At 32.6% G+C, this 19,301-nt stretch overlaps 4 protein-coding genes across 8 annotated transcripts in view; 2 read left to right on the top strand and 2 right to left on the bottom strand.

The window, feature by feature from the left end:
* The window catches only part of LOC100873002 (galactose mutarotase), a 32,548-nt gene extending 29,371 nt beyond the window's left edge, over window positions 1–3,177 (top strand). Inside the window, exon 6 of the mRNA XM_086917098.1 lies at window positions 2,791–3,177. Within this exon, the coding sequence (XP_086773224.1) occupies window positions 2,791–2,794 (4 nt within the window). The 3' untranslated portion in view covers window positions 2,795–3,177. The remainder of the gene's footprint in view (window positions 1–2,790) is intronic.
* Window positions 3,178–3,291: 114 nt separating this feature from the next.
* Window positions 3,292–8,780, bottom strand: LOC105734983 (androglobin). Its single transcript, XM_012484410.3, has 9 exons — window positions 8,657–8,780; window positions 8,497–8,597; window positions 8,331–8,408; window positions 7,904–8,096; window positions 7,303–7,524; window positions 7,098–7,217; window positions 6,756–7,006; window positions 4,192–6,690; window positions 3,292–4,089 (listed from the first exon to the last, which is right to left on the bottom strand). The coding sequence occupies exons 1-9, from the start codon at window positions 8,778–8,780 to the stop codon at window positions 3,460–3,462; spliced, it is 4,218 nt and encodes a 1,405-aa protein (XP_012339864.3). The 3' UTR covers window positions 3,292–3,459.
* A 442-nt stretch (window positions 8,781–9,222) lies between these two features.
* On the bottom strand, window positions 9,223–14,129 carry pins (G-protein-signaling modulator pins). 2 transcript variants are annotated; one of them, XM_031915509.2, is made up of 9 exons: window positions 13,923–14,129; window positions 13,746–13,851; window positions 12,842–13,207; window positions 12,624–12,766; window positions 12,301–12,540; window positions 11,742–12,213; window positions 11,437–11,642; window positions 11,215–11,359; window positions 9,223–11,143 (listed from the first exon to the last, which is right to left on the bottom strand). In XM_031915509.2, the coding sequence occupies exons 2-9, from the start codon at window positions 13,788–13,790 to the stop codon at window positions 10,940–10,942; spliced, it is 1,821 nt and encodes a 606-aa protein (XP_031771369.2). In that variant the 5' UTR covers window positions 13,791–13,851; window positions 13,923–14,129; the 3' UTR covers window positions 9,223–10,939. The 2 variants fall into 2 exon arrangements, with proteins under 2 accessions (XP_031771369.2, XP_003692222.2); XM_003692174.4 differs by having other exon boundaries at window positions 13,746–14,109.
* An 825-nt stretch (window positions 14,130–14,954) lies between these two features.
* Window positions 14,955–19,158, top strand: LOC100870181 (uncharacterized). Of its 4 annotated transcripts, none has more exons than XM_086917100.1 (7): window positions 14,955–15,753; window positions 16,113–16,741; window positions 16,852–17,000; window positions 17,078–17,285; window positions 17,358–17,552; window positions 17,641–17,767; window positions 17,834–19,158. In XM_086917100.1, exons 1-7 carry the CDS (start codon window positions 15,579–15,581, stop codon window positions 18,733–18,735), a joined length of 2,385 nt encoding a protein of 794 aa, XP_086773226.1. In that variant the 5' UTR covers window positions 14,955–15,578; the 3' UTR covers window positions 18,736–19,158. The 4 variants fall into 4 exon arrangements, with proteins under 4 accessions (XP_086773226.1, XP_086773229.1, XP_086773228.1 ...); XM_086917103.1 differs by having other exon boundaries at window positions 16,090–16,741; XM_086917102.1 differs by having other exon boundaries at window positions 16,072–16,741.
* Window positions 19,159–19,301: the final 143 nt, after the last annotated feature.

Below are 19,301 nucleotides of genomic sequence, written 5' to 3'. Positions count from 1 at the left end.
AGAAAGAATGAAAGAAAGAGAGGGGGAAAATTTCAAAAATAAATAATTTACCAATTAATCACTAATAAAATAAAATTAAATTAATAACAATAACAAATTTCGATTCTTCCGCGTCGTTTTAATCTATTAAAATTTCGTTCTGTTAACGTTAATAAATTATACTCGCAAATTATCAGCGTGTACGAGGCTTAACGCTCGTTCACGGAGGGAAAGAATAGGCGAAAGATGACACAGAGAGCTAACGGGGACGCATAAATCCCGTGTCGTGCCTTTGCGGCTTCTACCAGCGAGAAATTTCCGATAACAGCCGCTCGTAAAGAGCGATTTTCCGATCGACAGCCACGATTTTGAGCGACGACGATGAAAATTGTCGGCCGTCCCTAATGCAAGTCGTGACTCTCCACCGAGATCAACGATGATTAACGACGACCGTGTTCGTTCTTTTCCATTCTTTTTCTTTTTTTCTTTTTTTCCTCCTCCTCCTCCTCCTCCCCCTCCTCCTCCTCCCCCCTTCTCCCTCCCCCCTTTTTTCCCTTTCCTACTCGCCAGTGGCCCGTTTAACGGCCGTAAAACGAGAAACGAGCTATCGCACGAGCATAGGGAAGCTTTACTGTGATTGTGAGGCCGCTTCATTTACCGCGAAAGCGTTAAACCAAGCGTCGCCATGCTGCGTTTTATGGTTGATAGTGTTCTAGTAGCCTTGCGGGTTTGAAATGGAATTCATTGACAAGGATTTAAAAGAAAGAATAGAATGAGAAGAAAAAGAAAGTCCAGTTATTATTATTATTACTTTCCCTTTCTTCTTTTTCGAATTTTTAAGTTCGAGAGAAATATTTATTTGCTTTCTTTCTTTTTTTTTTTTTTTTTTTTTTTATATTTTATTTGGATATTATTTTCGAGCGGGGTTTGGTCGCGTGTAGAAATTCTTAGACACGCGAGGAACTCTCGAAGCTCGCGAATGACAAGAAGATCTTAAACTAAAAGTCACGATGACGTGTTCCTCGACTCAATCTTCACTTTATTCCTTCACGCCCGCGCGCGCGCGCGCCACACACACACACACACACACACACACGTTCATACATTCAATTGAAAAGATAAATTCTACGATTCTTTGAATCTTAATTTAATCATTGATGTTTCGATTAAATAAATTTTATTAAAGATCTCAATCTTATTCAACGCTTTCTTGTTATAGCACGAGTTATAACGTGAATTCATTGAAATGAATCGACGTAATTCGTGAAAACCAACGTGTCACCCGATTGTTAATTCTCTTCGATGGACCATTCGAGATCGGGCAACAAAAATGATCGACACTGATCGACACGATTGCCAACGCTCTGCAGTGAATAATCTGCAACGTGGATGCACCTGCAATCGACTTGTGCATGTTTCATCAACGTATAGCGTGTTTTATTAAAAACGTATTAATAGAAATTTAACTCAAGTGAGACCAGTTTAACGAATTGTTAAATATATCTCTTCGATGATTTAGTTTGAATTAGAATCTCTTAGATTTCGCGTATAATAATAATAATAATAATAATAATTTGTTTAATTTAATCGTAGAGATTACAACATTATCGATACATTTTCCTATTAACGTCTTTATTTCATCGCGATGAAATAAAAATTACTTAATGGATTTCAATGCTTATCTCGTTAAACGTGTAATAATTTCCACAAAACGCGAAAAATTTTTTATCTCCGTTGGACGTACGCGAGCATGAAACCGATGAACTTGATAAAAAGTCGTAACCAAAGTGTATATATACGTACACAAGATTCATCATCCACCACCTTTTTCTACCTCATCACCAACAAAAACTTGCTCCACATACAACCGAGCAAAGCGAAACACCTTCAACTCGCCTTTCTTCGTCGCGTATATCCACGTCTCTCAATCAATTTCTCCGGTAAAACCAGACCGATCGTGCAAAACCGACTCACTGTGATGGAAAAAAGAAAAGGAAAAAAGAATGAAAGAAAAAGGAAGAAGAAGGAAGCGTACATTAACCACACGTTGGATAAAATCCCAACACAACTCTATACGCTTCTCGGCTGCGCCGTACCTGTTCTTGCGCTTAACCTAGACCTCTTCCCCAAGCAGTTTTGTAATAATCTTGCTAGACGACGGGGACTGGTCTCGGATGAAAAATGGTCGGAACGGATCAGCGTACTTTTCTTTTCCACAGCCGAGCGGGGAACCGCGTCATTAAAAGGTGCCCCGCCGACGGTCCTCTCCTCCTCGATGATGCACCGCAGCCTACCAGTATGCAAACATCGACTTCTGTTTGAGTTCCTCGCGATAACCGCGATTTGTGTATCGATGAACTCGTCGTGTCCCTGACCGAGTCTGGATCGACGATTTTTTTGTACCGGTGGGCTTGATACACTTGTCAGATCTATACAAAGTTTCGTTCAAAGTTTTCTGTCGCGTCGATTTATGCAAATTTATATTTTTTTTTTCTTTTCCTTTCGAACAATACCGAATAATTTTTGAATTTCCTTGACAAAAATATCCTTTTAATCAAGATTTGTCGAGGAAAGTATTCGACGACGAAGAAGAAATTTCTATAACGAAGAAATCGAACAAAATTTTCTTTTCGACGAAGTTTACTAGATATTTTTTTTTATATATATAATTTTTAAAAATGCACACATGGTTTCGAAACAATTAATATTGATCTTTATTCGAGTAAGAACATAAGGGGTAAATCTATTCTAATTATTTTCATAATGGTAGTAATAGTTTAAATTTAACATATTTGGGAATATATGTTCCAGATAATTGGCGATGAAAAATCGTGCCCATTTAAGTGGATCCTGAATCGTCGATCGCTATCTTTTAGAACGTGATAATGGATCGTATATTTTGATCGAGAGGAGGACTTGGCGAGGACTTGTGGAATCCGAGCGAGGAATGTCGTTGCACCGGATTATGCATGTTGCCCGCGGTTCGAGCGATTAGTAAGGACAAGGTTCAAGCGGTAATTAGAGACACTTTTTTGCGAATTGGAGTCGTGAATATGTAGATGGTAATGCATGGTGGATATTTCTCCGGTTTTTTCTTTTTTTTTTTTTTTTCTTTTTTTAATGGTTTAAGGTAGAGTTATACACTATCTCTGACAAGCATGTATCCAGTTATAATAATAGATTAACCGAGGGGTGATACTAGGCTTCTTAAATTATTCGTAAAGAGAGGGGATTACTGGGATACTGGCAATATAGTGGAATTAAGCGTGTGATTTGTGCGTATATCCACTGAATTAAATAGGGATAGATAAATGTTTCTATCCAATTTATAGTTTAGAAAGTGACAAACATTATAGATAGAAATTTTTGTTTGATTATCATTTACTGTTTGTTAAACGGCCATTTTATTAGCCGATATATAATCGAATTAATTTTCTTATTGCTATTTTCTTATTCTATTCTAAACATTAAATAATTAGTCTAAGTTTTTTTATTTTTCTTGCTTTTTTTAGAGCTCATAGGACTTTTTTTAGTAGACTTAATGCTCGGTGCCAGAGATTTCATGACGATGTAATTTTTTCGAACCTCGTATAAATTTTCCATTAGAGCTTTCCTTTCGAGAAATGCTTCTTTGTATTTGATTCGATACAGTATATCGTGCTCCAATTTCTGCAATTTGTTTAAATTCCCCAATTCTTTGAGAAAATGCTCGTAATCCTGTTGAGCGCATGTAATGTCCAACTTGCGCAGCACCTTCAGCATCTCTTCTTTCGATTCGGTCTTCAACATCTCTTCGTCCTCTTTGACCTCGTATGCCGACAGATCCAAGGGTGGAAGTCTACGAAGCGACGGAGGCGGACTCAAGGTCCTCTCCTCCAAACAAGCCATCTCTTGCGCGTCCATAAATTGCTTGTTGTTTTTTTTCATCAACAATTTTTCAGTCTGATTCGAAACTTTCTTTTCGAAACATTCTATCGGCTGTTTGATCGCGTGCTTCTTAATGAAAGCTCTACGAATTTCTCTTCCACGTTCCAAACTGTCGGGATTTTCTTTTGCCCAGTTCTCCTTCATCTCGGCTATTTCCAACTCCTTCGTCCTGTCTTCGCTTATCTGTCAAACATAAAATTGCTATCATTGGTAAAATTTATATTGTTTAATTTTATTTATGTAAAAAAAAAAAAAAAAAGAAAAAGGAAAATTATCGGTGTATACCTCCACTTTACTTCCAGAATCCGTGATCATTTGAAGAATCCAATAAGGAGATTCGAGAGTTTGAACATTTTCGGCGGTTTGCTTTATATTTTTCTTTGGATTTTTCGATGTCTCATTCTTTTTTATCAAATTATTAAATGGTAATTTCGTTCTAACCAGAGAGCCACTCGGTTTCACTTTAAATTCCGATACGATACTCCATTCTGCTCTCGTAAGTGGCCAGGTTTTACCGAGAACCGATCCCTCCAAGCGATAAGTCGTGTAAGGTACCAGATTATGTTTATTATCATTCTTTTTGCTATCGATTTCCTCCTCACGGATCTTATTTTCATCGAATTCTAATTGTTTCTTAAACTGCAAATACACGACTGGTAATATGACTACTGCAAAACCCCTATTTCTCCTTATCACATTCCCATCCTCATCTTTTACTTTCAGCCTTATTTTCGCATTTTGGTACGATACTTGTAATCTGAACGACACTATACTAGATTGCATCACTCGAATAGTCCATTTTGAGATGAAATTTCTCCAATTGGGGATATAAGTGTTGTATAGTTCTTCTATGACCAAGGTGGGGGGTGTGATCGAGGTAAAGATCATTTCATTGACCAAAAATTGAAACTCGGGCTGCCCTTTCATGGTGATTATATTTAGAGTCCAGGGTAACTCTTTCATCTGATTCGGTTCGCTGTCGGTCCATCCGTAACAGAAAAGAGTGTAACCTAGTTTCGTGTGCTCGTAACGAGTTGGCACCACGTTGTTCACTATTTTTAATACCTCTTTGTCTACCTCGTTGTCAAACACGCGCACATCGTATCTTGGTAGATTGATGAATAGATTTATATTCGCGAAAACTATCTCACCGTCTTGAGGATTTAATACGATTCTTATAATAGGTAGCCATTGATTCGGCTTCGTGCAAGTCAACGTCCCTTTGAACTCCACGGATTGCAAGGTGTATTCAAAATCCTTAGAGCAATAGAAAATATCGTATAATTTGTCATGATGCTTCAAAATATTTCTCAGTATTTTATTAGCCAATGATTCTTGTTTGTTGTAATTAAACAATTCCGCGATCTTAAGTAAATTTTGCAAAATCTCATTGTGCTTCTCGTGTTGAGGATTATGCATCTTTAGATACTTTTTCAGAGTGATCATCTTGAAAAATGATTGAATAATACTGGCAGCCTTATCCTCGTGAGAAATAAAATTAAATTGCTGAAAAAGTAATGCAGATCGATCTTCTCCGAGTATGCTTTTGTATCTTAAAGTCCTCAAAATTGTCGAGATTTCGTCGTAGCATTGCAAACCGATCTTATGATCCAGAAAAAATATTCTCATTGCTCTCAATACGCCCGGTATCTCGTTCTCGGGAAGAATCTTGTTAATAAAATCTACCATTTCTTTGATAAAATATTCGTGTGTCTTTTGATAAAGTATTTTTTTCCTTTTCTTTCGTTCGGCAGAAACTGGTAAGTAACTATTGAAATAAGTCTTCAACGCCTTCGAATATCTGTCGGTGCCAAACGCTTGAAACGCATTACTTATGGAGTTGCTGATGTGCTTCGCTATCTTATCCACCATCTCGGACTCCGTACACATCAATTGATACATCTTTCTTCTATCACCCACGTGGAAAATCGTATCCGAGGAGATACTCACGTAACAATTCGAGTCCGAATGACAATAGATTTGGAAGATATGCCTTCCGGGATTTATTTCGAGTATAGTCGTTTTTGTCCCAGCAGTTAGAATGAAAATCAAGTAGTCGGGCTTCTCCTGTTTTCGAAACCAATGATTCTTTTCCACGGCCAGATAGCCCTTGTTCGCTCTCAGCAGAGTTCTAGGATTTGCCGCTTCCTCCTTCTCGTTTTTCACGATTTCAGCGGTGACTTGAAACGTTGAGAAGTTGATCAAGAAGAATTTTTCTTCCACCGAGTCGATGAAAATGTACAATGGATCGTTCCTGGATTTTAACATTTTTTGGGGCCACAGATACGTATCCATGAATTCAGGATCTTTTTGTCTGGACGGAGAACTCTTTTTACTCTCCTTCTTGCTATCCTTCTTACTATCCTTCCTCGTCTCCGATTTCTCGTCGTTCGATTTCGTTACAAAACGATCCGACAATTTCATGCTGTATTGAAAATAATCCGATTTATAGAAGAAATCAACTTCTTTTATGTAGGGCTCTATTTTGTTGAAGTCTGCCCAGAAACAGATATCTTCTTTTAACGTTTCATCTTTCTGAGGATTATTTAATTTTTCGTTAACTTTATTTTCTTCCACCGTTCTCGACACTTGGTTGTTATCAAAGTTCTGATTATTCATCGACTTGTTATATTTATTGATTACGCTCTCCTCGCATTTCTTCAAAGGGCTGACCACTTTAAGCGATCGGATCGGCACGAAATATTCGATTGGATTGATTATTTCCTCGCTGATTGCCCATTTCAACCATCGATAAAACTTCCATTTTGCTAGGGGAGGCTTCACCTGTGTTTTCAATTATTCTTACGTTTATATTTTCTTTAACATTAGATTCTGATTGTTCAACGTACATCTTTAGGATCTAGGGGGATATCACGCAGCTGATCCACGTAAATGAAATGGCTCCAACACGGTGACAAGTCCGGAACATTTTCGTTTTTTATATCGTATAGATCGAGAAACAGGGAAACTGGTTGTGGTTTGACCAACGATTTCATCTTCGGATCATCGATCCTCGATTTTTTCGTGTCCTCGCTCTTTCGATCTGTACGATCCGTATCCCTAGACTTCTTCGTTCTCATCGTTTCCTTAGATTTTTTCACTTCTTTAATCTTCCTGGATCTCGTCTCTGTTTGCGAAGATTATAAACATTATAAACAGATCGGGATAGGAACGATAAACTAGCGACTAACCCTGACTCTCTTGCTCGTCAATTTCTTTCACCCACTCGAAATGATCCACGTATTTTTTCAAGAAATCCCACTTGTCTTGCGGCGATTGATAATGCATCTTGAACTTCAAGCAAATCCATCCTTTGAAGAAAAAAACAAACAAACAAATGGAATAGATTATTATAGATTAACTTCAGAATCGTATATGATACATTTCTTTCTTTACCGGTTAAACATGCGACAGGATGAAAATCTATGATTTCATAGTTGTCAGTCCAAGTGAGGGAGCACAGTTTTAATAAAGCCTTCGAAAGAAGCATAGGCCATAATTCGAAATTATTATCAGTGCGGGGTAAAAGTGGCAATTTTTCTTTATTTACTGGTATCATATCATCCACCACGATCCGCCGCCAAGTTCCCAGAAAATGCAATCTTACAATGTATTTGCCTTGGATAGAATAAAAATCTTTCAACAATTTTTTTTTTAAACTTCCTTCCGTTTATAAATCATCCTCAGATTGTGAGTATATATATATATATATATATATATATATATATACATACACACACACAAACGATAACTTATCCATATAATGGCTATGAACATAATAAGGATAGAGAGAGAGAGAGAGAGAGAGAGAGAGAGAGAGAGAGAGCGAGAGAGATTTTCTTTATTCGAACGAATAAAGAATACGCTTCTCGAAAGGATCGATTTAATTGAATTATTACAACACATGGTAAATTACACCGATAATTTGATAATTCAATGAGAAAAGGAAAGAAATAGAAAAAAAAGAGAGGGGGATGATTAATAAAACAGAACGTACCATTTGGATTCATGACGGGGCGATGTTGCAGCACCCCCTTTCCAGCTTTGTTCATCGAATATACATTCATCCAACCTTGCCAAGGTTGGTTCCGTCCAATCCAAAGGAAATTGTTGCTCTCGTCACTTATTTCCAATCCATTTCTGCCGCAGTACTGGAGATTTATTATCGTGGAAATAAACCATCGCATGAACTGAAAGTCGTTCTTTAATTGAATCGCGTTCAATTCCTAAAATTTCTTGATCCGTTCTATTGCGGATGGATCAATTTGTTCTATGATTTTTCAACGTGGATCGTGGACCGTTGATTTGACTTATTCTCAATATTATACTCCATTTTTTTTTTGGATAATTTTAACATGTGACAAAAAATGGAATATTTTTTTCTAACTTTCGAAAGAGTTACAATTTCAGATTATTTAGATTACCTGGCTGTGCAATAAGTGTTTGTTGTTAATGATGAAGTCTGAGTACTTTAAATTGTTGACAACTACTGTCAATGGTTCCTAAATTCAAGTTACACCTTCACATTGTAGAATTGTATTGTACAATATAAATTTATAATGTAAAATTAATTTTTAACGTTGAACGTACAGTCAAATTGTCTAAATTCTTTGCTCTGATCCATTCATGACATGTCAAAGATAAAGGTAATTGCACGACTTGTGTGTCGAGAAACAAACCGTCCGGTCCATCTAGAACAAATTATATGAAGGATTGATTTATATGAAGGAAAAGTTTCCTTATTAATTACTTTTTGGAAACGCCCAATTTTCCTTATTTAACATTGCGTCGTTCCATTCTGACCATAACGTAGAATCATCCGTAGATGAGACGTCGAATATGCTTTCTGAAATTTTTCTGGACATCTCAGACATATTTGAAAATGTTTTTCTTTTCAGTAAAAGACGATCGTCGTCTTACGTGAAAAAAAGATAAAAATGTTCATAGGAAATAATTAAATATTAAAATTTGTGGAAAAAGTATATATATATATATATACATATTTATTGAATCTTTGTATTATACATAGCTATATGAAGATGAGTTGCGAATTTACGGTAAACAGACTCCATAAAAAATATTACAGTTTAAAGAAACTATATTATCTCCTATTAGTATCTAGTTCGCTACGACGCTATCGCGAACCTTATGAAACTAAATACGTATTAAAGATATAGAATGTGGTACAAATTTAACGTTTACAAAAAAATAGTATTATCTTTAGTTATATAAAACTGAATAATGAATCAATATTTATTTCGATCCTTTCAATGATTAACGAGATGAGCTTCTTGTACATTTAAGCCATTAGAACGATTATTTTTTTTTTTTTTTTTTTTTAACAAATTTTTCATTTCAGATTTACATAGTTACACAATTTTCTTAACAACAAGAAAAATAATACTACAATTCGTACATACACGAATTACAATTAATTCTTCGTTTTTCTTTTTTCAAGATATCGATAATATCTTTCTACTAACAATACTCAAATATGGCTTTATATTATATCATTTGACAGGCTCGGTTTAATCTTATAGTCAATATTACAATTAGTTTTAGATTTTAGTACATAAGTATAATATGTAGGCGTGAAACGTTTTAGCCTCGAAATGCACATACACGTATATATGCATTGTAGGTCGATAGAATTGCATAAATTTACTAAGGCATTGTTTCATTTTTTCTTATTTTTTTTCATTTAAAAATTCTTTACCAAAGCGTCTTCTCATCGCATTCAGAGATAAACAACGTATAAGATTTACATTAATTTAAATTATTTATCGGTAAGATATCTTAACGATTATAAATACAATGGATTATGTAATGGAATGTTGAATACGTTCCACTTTTGAACGTATTATCCAACTACTTATCTTTTCAAGATTTGTAGAACACACGGAGATCATACGATACAGCGTATTGTATCAAATTATTAAGTTTGAGAATTCCTATAAATCGAATTCTCTTATATATATATTTATATATATATAATTAAGATATCCTTTGAGAATTTTAGTCCTTTGGAATAATATCAATATAGAATTTTTAGTTAGGTACTATTGAAATTAAGGATGATCATGATTGATCCAGTCTATATCCACAGATTTTACAATTAATTTACATTTGGAATGTATAAAGTATAAGTGAACGACGGAAACTAATATCGTAATTAAAATAAGGGGTAACGTCGATTTAAAATTATTATACGTATTACTATTCATGTATATTTCATCAACATATAATAGAGAGAATATAAACGCAGAAAAATAGATAAACAACAATTTCTTCTTTCGTTTTTTTACATTCTATATTTAGATCTTAACAAATCAATTATGTTTGGCACCAATCTCATTATTTACCACCTTCACAATTCACGGAAATGATCAGCAAATAAATAGATTATACATTATCGAACATAAAAAAAAAAAAAAAAAAAAAAATGCCAGGATTGATAAATCTTCCGTGCTTATAATGTAACATTTTCTTCTGAAATATATTTGTATGACTCATATCCTCAACCTGGCAGTGTTTACAATGTCATAAGTTTTTTTTTTTTTGTCTTGAATTATTTGATCATTTTCTAATTGCCACTATAAAACAAATAATCTTCTATTTTAAGAATATAAAATTATTTTCTATTTAATATCGTGCAATACATTCTGATTGATTGCACGATTAACATACGTTTGTATGTACAGATTTTGGCACCATGTCATGGAATATCAGTTAAAAAAGAGAAAATTTTTAAGTTTAATAAAATATGTAAAGTATGTTATGCTTGCAACAATGCAATATTGTTATCTTGTTGTAAATATAAGATGGAGAACAAATATCAGTGGACGGTATAATAGTACCTTGCAGTTTTCTAAAGTCTGAATCATATAATGATTTCATAGGCTGTGAGTGGAATGCACAAATTAAGCACTGAACCTTGTCACAGAAAAAGACAAAGAGAAATTGTATGGAACGAGTTGTAGAATTTCAAGCAAGCTAATTATCATAAAATTTTTCACAATTATATATTAATGCTTTAATAAGTCTTGCCAGGACCAGAAGCTCTTTGATCTTCCATTCGTCCAGCCTGAAGTCTTTGTATTAAAGCAAAAAGATCTTCCTCAGGAACTGTCGATCCTGCTTGAGTAGTCCCATTAGATCTTTGGTTGTGTTCCTCTTCGGCATCATGCACCGTTGATGCCGCTGGTAAAGGACTTCGTTGGTCTTCTAAACGTGAACCCTATACACGCGCAATTTATTTAATGTGTAGTAAAATAAAATTAAAGCAAAAAATAGATATATAATATATACTTGGCATTTAACTAGCATTTCGATAAAGGAATCATCAGAATCTTGATTACTATTTAGGCCAGGTAAATAAGGCAATGTCACTCGTTGTTCATCCATTCTTTTACTCTGCATGCCAGCAATGAGTTCTAATAAATCTTCTCCATCTCTAAAAATAAAAATAATTTATTTTAATATTTGTTATTATTATTAAAAAAAAAAGTACTTTTCCATAAAATTACATACTTATCATCTTCAGGTGTTATAGTTTTAAACTTCTGATTGCGATTTATATTTAATGCACAGCGTTGATCATCCATTCTACCAGATTGAAAACGAGAGAGAAGATCAAAGAAACTATCTTCTTCTTTTTGAGTAATTTGCGGTGTCGCGTTATTACTTTTATCTATTTGAGATTCAGCTTGCTCTTTTAATTTTGCATCTGGTGTAAGCTAAATAAATGATTTTCGTGAATGATTTGTAATTTAAATAAATAATTTAAAATTCAAAATATGGAAGATACAAAATTAAATATTAAATAATTAAGTTACCTTAATGAGATCTAAATTATCCATACTTTGTCGTCTAAGTCTGTATCTACATGGTGATGATATATTAATATTTGATCCTGTATTGGTCAATAATTTTTGTGCAATATTTTCTTTATTATTCTCTTGTTGTCCTTTTTCCAAACCCAAAATTTTTTGCAAATCATCAACATTCATTTGTGCAGTAGCTTGTCCCATTGGATCTTCCAATTCTTTGGAGATATTTAGATGTAAATTAGCATAGTGTAGTGCTTTCTCATGATTACCCATTGCTGCATATGCATTGCCCAAAGACCAGCAGGCACGACCTTCACCTACTCGATCTTTAAGCTGTTGTGCTATTTCAAGATGCCACAAATGGTATTCTATTGCAGTTGGATAATCTCTGAGCAAAGTATATGTATTTCCTAAAGAATAGCATGCTTGTGCTTCTACTTCTCTATCTCCTAATTCTTGTGCAAGGACTAAAGTTCTCCTATAATATATAATAATATATGTTATAATATATATATATATTTTCTTAGATATTGATGGAAAAAAGAAATTTAATATAAATACATACTTATAATGTTGTGCAGCTTTTTCAAATTCACCAAGAAATATATGAGAATTTCCTAAATTACTATTTGCTCTTCTTTCAGCAGCTTTATCACCAAATTCTCTAGCAATTTTTAATCTTTCATTATGATAATAAATTGCTTGTTGAAAATCACCAAGGAGATAAAATGTATTCCCTAAATTTCCACAAGCTCTACCTTGAGCAGCAGAATCTTCTAATTCTTTCATTAATTCTAAATTTTCTCTATAAAAAGCATTCACATAGTTTATATAATGTATATTCTATATTTTCTATCTTTAACAATATTTATATTTATATCTTCTTACTCATAATAGTGCACCGCTTGTTGTAAGCATTGTCTGACATCTTCAGAAAATTCCCCAGGATCTTGATGACCTACTCTACCAGCTTGTTTGCCTTTAGCATGATAAACATTTCCTAAGTTATACAAAGCTCTTCCTTCACTAAGCTATGAAAGAAATTTTTTGTTTAATATTTAAATAACATTGGGTAAATTTATAAGAAATGATTTTATGAGACACACCTTATCTCCAATTTCTCTTGAAATTTCCAAGTGTCTTTTGCAACAAATCATAGCTTCATCAAACTTTCCCATAACTTTTAAAGTATTGCCTAAGTTTCCACTGGATTTAGCTTCCCCTAACTTATCTCCCATATTACGTGCAAGTGTCAAATCCAATTTATGATATTGCATTGCTTTCACATAATCTCCAAGATAAAAATAAGCATTTCCTAATTGGCTGTAAATTGCACTTAAGATTCTTAAGTCATCTGTGCCTGCTTGAATTGCAGCTTGAAAAAATGCTACTCCAGATTTGCAATCTCCAGCCTTACACAGACGCTCACCCTCAAGCGCCAATTCAAGGCACATGTTCCACCTTTCACTATTCTGTCAAATATAAGAAATTTCGTTTAAAACAATTATTTATTATATAATGAAATTATGAATAATCAGTAAAAATATTTCAATTCAACAAGAAAAACAATTATAAAATGTTTAATGTATAATTACAATATGCTTTCTTTAAAAAAAAAAAAATGTGAAAAGAATATGAAATGATTATGGGAGTGGCTGAACATGCAACTGTAATAAATTGATTATAGAGTTTATATTAATAATTTAAATTTATCAATAATTTCAAATGAATAATAAATTAAAATAAATAAGAAATTATAAAAATGATTAATTAATGCATTAATTAGTAATTAATAAGCACATTAATAAAAAACATTCATATCTAATATTTTTTTCTCAATATATGTTAACTGTTTACAAAAATTTTTATAAAATTATATATCGATAAATAAGTATGATAAACATAATAAAAAATGAAATAAATAAAAATAAATTAATCATGTAATAATGTAATAATAGAACAGTATGAGTCACGCATAGAAAAGCATAGCATTTAATATGGTTCACTTACTTGCCCTTCCGATGATAAATTTTCTGCACTCGCGCTCAAAGACATTGTGCTCCTTTCTATTTTTGCTTTCTTCGTAAATTAACAATCAATCCTCCAAGTTTTTCGACTGTAAAATAACGCGAATTTTACATAAATTGTAAGCAATTAATCGGATTATGATAATAATTTGGCGTGTACAATTTTTCACGCATTGTGGTCCTGCTATTTTCCTATTACGATTTATTCTTTTTGCATAATCACATCCGCATGCTTCTGTGAATAAAAAACGCGTCACTTTTCTCTATGCAATATAACTATTCGCGGCACTTTCACAATGCAGTTGGCCAAAAATTAAGCGTCCAAACAAATGGCGCTCGATGTAGCTAATAAAACCATGAACGAAATACAAAATAGATTTATCATCTTATGAAACTTTGTATCCTATGTTCTGAAATACCGATTGCGCGATAAATAAAAGCGTTGGAATTATATTTAATCAACAAAACATTGATTAACAAAAATTGAGAAAATAAAAGTTGCAAAATAATTTCTTTAATATATCCTTTCAATTAAATATTGTTGTATATTATATATATTGGATTGTATAGACATTTGACTATTACAAATAATAGACGGATCATGTGTGAATTATTTATGAATTATGCGTGTATTTTTTATTATAATGAAAATAAAAATATCTGAAGTGTGTTAAAATATTTTGATTAATACATTAGATAAAAAAGACGAAGAAAGAAAAGATAATTAGATATCGATGCTGTTTCTTGAATGCAAATTTTGTGAAATACAGACAAAGAGAACAAGTAGTGAGAAAAGGATAGAGAAAATCTAAAAATATTGAAATCAACGCCATCTTCAGAGTGCTGCAAATGAAACTTAAAAAGAAAGGATAGCAAATAATGAGAAAAAGACGGAAAAAGAATTGACTTTTATCGCCATCTCTTAAGAACTAGACTTACTTCTTCAAGATATGCTTGCTGGTAAGATAAAGATAAGATTTGATCATCAGCGCCATCTCTTGAATAAGTTTATTTTAAAATATTACTATAATATTTTTAATATTCAAGAGATGGCGATAGAAGTTAATTCCTTATCTATTTTTATCTTTCTCTTATTATTTACTCTCCTTGTCTATATTTGTTTCATTTGCGGCACTCAAGAGATGGCGTTGATTTCACAATTTTTAATTTATCTCTGTCTTTTTTCCAGTATTTTCTTTCCTTCTCCTTAGAATCGTGGCGCGTGACCATAGATGGAATGTATAATGTTATATTTTTTACAATATACTTTAATTAAATTACTTTATTTTAAATCTGCAAATTTTTAAACAATTTAATTCTTTGAAACAAAAAATTAATAATAATAAATAAATTTCATTTGATTAACCAAAATTCCATAGATGGCGTTCTCTGCGTATATGCAACACATAATGATTTTGGACTCAACCGCGGATGTACTATCATGACGCTTCGTGTGTATTTTGGACTTCTCTTTATATTTACAGTGTTAAATCGGTTGAGCTTGACAGAACCTAAACGATGGATTAAAGTCGTTCTCGTGAATGAAATTTAATCGGTAAACGGAAAGTTATTCGGCAAAAGTGATTTGAATCGTGGTGAATGAAACGATATTAAACGGTGAAGTGAAGAAGAGGAATCTTTCAGATCTGAGAAAGATTTTTAGTTATTTCGAATGGATACACAACCTCTCTACTGAATGGTTTTCATCTTACTGGGTTTATTTTGTCGTAAGATAGATATTTAACAATTCTAGCTTTTCTTTGTATCACACAATTTTATATTTCTTCTTCTACTATAACGAAAGTACATTAGATTAATGATGAGTGATGGTAAGAAGGTAGGTGAAAATTCCAGTAGTGAGGTTGTTAACCCATTTCGAAGCTGTAGGGATCTTAGTGACATCGTACCTCTATATACACCACGAGCACTTTACTTAAAGCCAGTTGCAAAGATAAATGTTTCTGTTAATCTTCCTCAACTGAAAGTTCCAGGTAAAATGGTCAAAAATGATATATATTCTATTTTCATTTGCATTTTTATTTAATATAAAAGTTATATTTACGTTTGTATCTAAATTTGTTTATAATTCTTTATTGAATTTTCGTCAAATGTTTCATCTATATATACTTCTACTATAATTTTTTTTTATATATAAATTATTTTTCGAGATCACATTTGCATATTTTAACCTCATAATTCTTTTAGGTTAATGGCAAATGCATTTATTAATAATATTGATTTCTGTGACAGGAAACATCATTATTGTTTTAAATTGTGTGCAAATCTATAATTATACACAATATTTTTAGCATAGTAGGTTTTTACAGAAAATTAACTGCGATATAAACAGGAAAAACAATATCAACATGGGAAGTAATGGAGAAGATACGTGCCTTTATACTACCAGACGAGTTTGCATCTCTGAAGGTAGCCAAGAGTACATTGGAATTTATCAGATTGGAAGGAGACTTGCAAGACAGATGCAGATTGCAGCGTGTACTTGCAAGATTAGACTCTCAACGTTTAAATTTATCTGGATTTCCCAATGTATTAAAAGTCCGTGCAGCAGAAGCAAAGGATGATTTTCCTACAAGACATAGCTGGGATTCATATTTCAGAGATGCTAAACATATGAATGAATTAAAGCCTGGAGAAAGGCCTGATACTATACATATAACAGGTTTGCCTGTTAAATGGTTCACTGAGGATGGAGCAACAATGCCTAGTGAATCCTTGATTAACAAAATATTTAGAAAATGGGGAATACTCAGAAGAATAGATGTACCTGCTGCTGATCCCTATAGATCTAGAATGCGTCTGGGCACAAATATAAATAAATTTAGTTATGAAGATGGCATATTTTTTGATGCTTATATTCAATATGTTGAATATATGGATTTTGTTAGGGCTATGGATGCATTGCGTGGTATGAAACTTCTTAGAAAAGAAGGAGATAAAGCATTTACGGCCGCTATTAAGGTGCGATTTCGATAAGAATTTTGATCCAATTTAATTTACTAGTTTAATATTAATTTAATTTACTAGTTTAATATTAAATTAAAAATCATTGTTTTAATTGTATTATGCAGATTACGTTTGATAAAACAAAACATATGAGTGATAGTACTGTAGCACATAGAGAATTTGAAAGAAAACGCCTTATAGCACAGGATACATTAGCAGCAGAACGATTACGTAGGAAAGAAGAAGCTGAAGAGAAACGTCGCGAAGAACTAAAGTAATTAGCAATAATATCTATATATTCATAAATATAATTTCAAGTATATATAATAATTTGTACATTATTTTTATTAGGAAGAAAGAAGAGGCTGAAGCAATAGCTAAAGAAAATAGACGAAAAAAACGAGAAGAGAAACGAAAACGTAAAGCTATAACTATATTTCGAAAGAAAGAAGAAGATAAAGTGTCTATGAAAATTGCTAGAGAAGGACAAAAATTAATAAAAGCACAAAGACAGCTTGAAAGTATTCGTCTTTTAGATGAATTATTTGATAGAATAAAGGTAAATATTAACAGAAATTTTATCATTTTTTTTATAATAATAAACTTGACTAAAATTATTTTTTGTATTAAGATAAAAGTGGAGAATAATGAAATTAATATAGATGAAGTAACAAACATAGATACAAAAAAAGAAGAGAAAAAGAATAATAAAGTAGATGGTACAATTGAAATATTAAGTTCAGAAGAAGATTCAAAGGATGGAAAAAAAGATAAGAAAATTAAAAAATTAAAAAAGAAAAAATCTAAAAAAGAAAAAAAGAAAAAAGTATCTATTTATTGTATTGTTTTCTAATTTTTTTTTTACTTATTTATATTGAACAATTTCATTTTCTTTTTCTTTCTTTTTTTTATAGAAGAAACGAAAAAAGGGAAAAAATTCTGAAAATTCTGTAAGCCAAAGTGAAGAATCAGGTGAGGAGCAAACAAAAAAGTTGAAAAGTGTTTTAAAACAAAATATTACATATCCATCATCATCAACAGGTGAGTATAAGCTGAAAATTATACGAATTTATACTAAATATATTGATATTATTTTATCTTTTTCAGCACCTGCACCTTTAGAACCCCTTTCTTATCCACCGCTTTATCCACGTTTTCCACAACCATGGTATTACGATGCTACTTTACCTATGATTTACCCTAGTTTGCCAAGAGGTATGCCTAGGAGTGGTCGTTTCTTACGAGGAAGAGGTAGAGGATTTTCATGGCGTAATGCTGCAAATCATCGTACATTACATACGTTTAACCCTCATTTGTATAACGAGCAGTATTACAAGTACTTTGCTCATTTAGTAGGTCAGGATTATCGTGCTTTCGATTATAGAAGCTCACGGTCACGAAGTCGTAGTAGGTCGAGATCAAGATCAAGATCGAGATCTAGATCAAGATCAAAATCACGATCGAAATCCACGAGATCAAGGTCTCGTTCGAAATCAAGATCTAAATCACGAGACAAATCGAAATCAAAATCACGATCAAGATCGAAATTAAAAACTAGATCGAGATCTCGAAGTAGAAGACGAAGTAGAAGCAAAAGTAGATCACGTTCAAAAAAACGACGAGGAAGATCAAAATCAAGATCGAAATCTACAACAAGAATGAGGTCTCGATCACGACGATCAAGATCAAAAAAAAGAACTCGTTCGAGAAGTCGTTCTAATTCTTGGAACAATAGCAAACATCGCTATCGACGTAGGCGCGAAAGATCAGCATCAAAGGTGAAGGTAACAAGAGCTAAATCTCGCAGCGGATCTCCTAAGAGAAGGTCTCGTAGTAGTACATGGTCTATGCCTAAATCTCCCGGTAGAAGAAGTTGCTCCTGGTCAAAAAGTGCGGATATCACTAGCAATAAAACGGATGCCGATAAATCAATATGTACAATGGAGCAAAAAACTGTAAACAAAGAATTATCACAAGCTTCTCATTTGGAGAATATAACTTCTGATTGATGAGAACTGAAGACAAGATCTAGATCTTCCATTTTATTTCTTTAATACGTAAATGAAGCGTATTTATTAACGCTTTGTACAAAATCTGTATGAAATCTGTATGAATCCGTAATTATGTACTCGTAATTGTGTATATTCGTGTTCGTAGTAATTCTTTGATAAAAGGAGATATATATTTTTATTCTCAGACTGGCTCTTCCTGATTTTAGATGATTTCTTATAGTATAATCTATAGGAATGAAAATATGTAAGTGAATCACTTATACACGCGCAAAGTATTGCTAATGTTCGAATCCTGTGGATATTTGAATTCTGAATGTGTATTGTACATATTGTTATGAATGGTCAAAAAATAATAATAGATAAGAATGCTGCATTTTTATCTCAAGATTAAGAATAAATATATAACATTAACATATTAAATATGTATTGAATCATCCCCAAAATACTGTATATAGTAGTACACCGACATTTATTTTGGTAAATTATTTATTAATCCAAATATATATAATGAAATATTATATAAATTAGTTTTAATCTTTTTTATTTTTCTTCAGGAAAGGTAC

Source organism: Apis florea, unplaced genomic scaffold (genome assembly GCF_048593485.1).
Source record: "Apis florea isolate Af1SG1 unplaced genomic scaffold, ASM4859348v1 contig_3811_pilon, whole genome shotgun sequence".
NCBI classification, from domain to species: domain Eukaryota; kingdom Metazoa; phylum Arthropoda; class Insecta; order Hymenoptera; family Apidae; genus Apis; species Apis florea.
The sequence above is the reverse complement of the archived record's forward strand: the minus strand, read 5'-3'. Positions and strand labels throughout refer to the sequence as shown.

Bases quoted from the DNA above. Each gene is read 5' to 3' on its own strand.
- LOC105734983 (XM_012484410.3), bottom strand. From the start codon at position 8,780: ATGTCTGAGATGTCCAGAAAAATTTCAGAAAGCATATTCGACGTCTCA. The intron at 8,097-8,330 runs GTAATCTAAATA...AACGACTTTCAG, and splicing joins AACACTTATTGCACAGCCAG to TTCATGCGATGGTTTATTTC. The intron at 7,218-7,302 runs GTAAAGAAAGAA...TTTTCTTCAAAG, and splicing joins TCCTGTCGCATGTTTAACCG to GATGGATTTGCTTGAAGTTC.
- pins (XM_031915509.2), bottom strand. From the start codon at position 13,790: ATGTCTTTGAGCGCGAGTGCAGAAAATTTATCATCGGAAGGGCAA. The intron at 11,643-11,741 runs GTAACTTAATTA...TCATTTATTTAG, and splicing joins ATAATTTAGATCTCATTAAG to CTTACACCAGATGCAAAATT. The intron at 11,144-11,214 runs GTATATATTATA...GCGCGTGTATAG, and splicing joins AAATGCTAGTTAAATGCCAA to GGTTCACGTTTAGAAGACCA.
- LOC100870181 (XM_086917100.1), top strand. From the start codon at position 15,579: ATGATGAGTGATGGTAAGAAGGTAGGTGAAAATTCCAGTAGTGAGGTT. The intron at 16,742-16,851 runs GTGCGATTTCGA...TGTATTATGCAG, and splicing joins CATTTACGGCCGCTATTAAG to ATTACGTTTGATAAAACAAA. The intron at 17,768-17,833 runs GTGAGTATAAGC...TATCTTTTTCAG, and splicing joins ATATCCATCATCATCAACAG to CACCTGCACCTTTAGAACCC.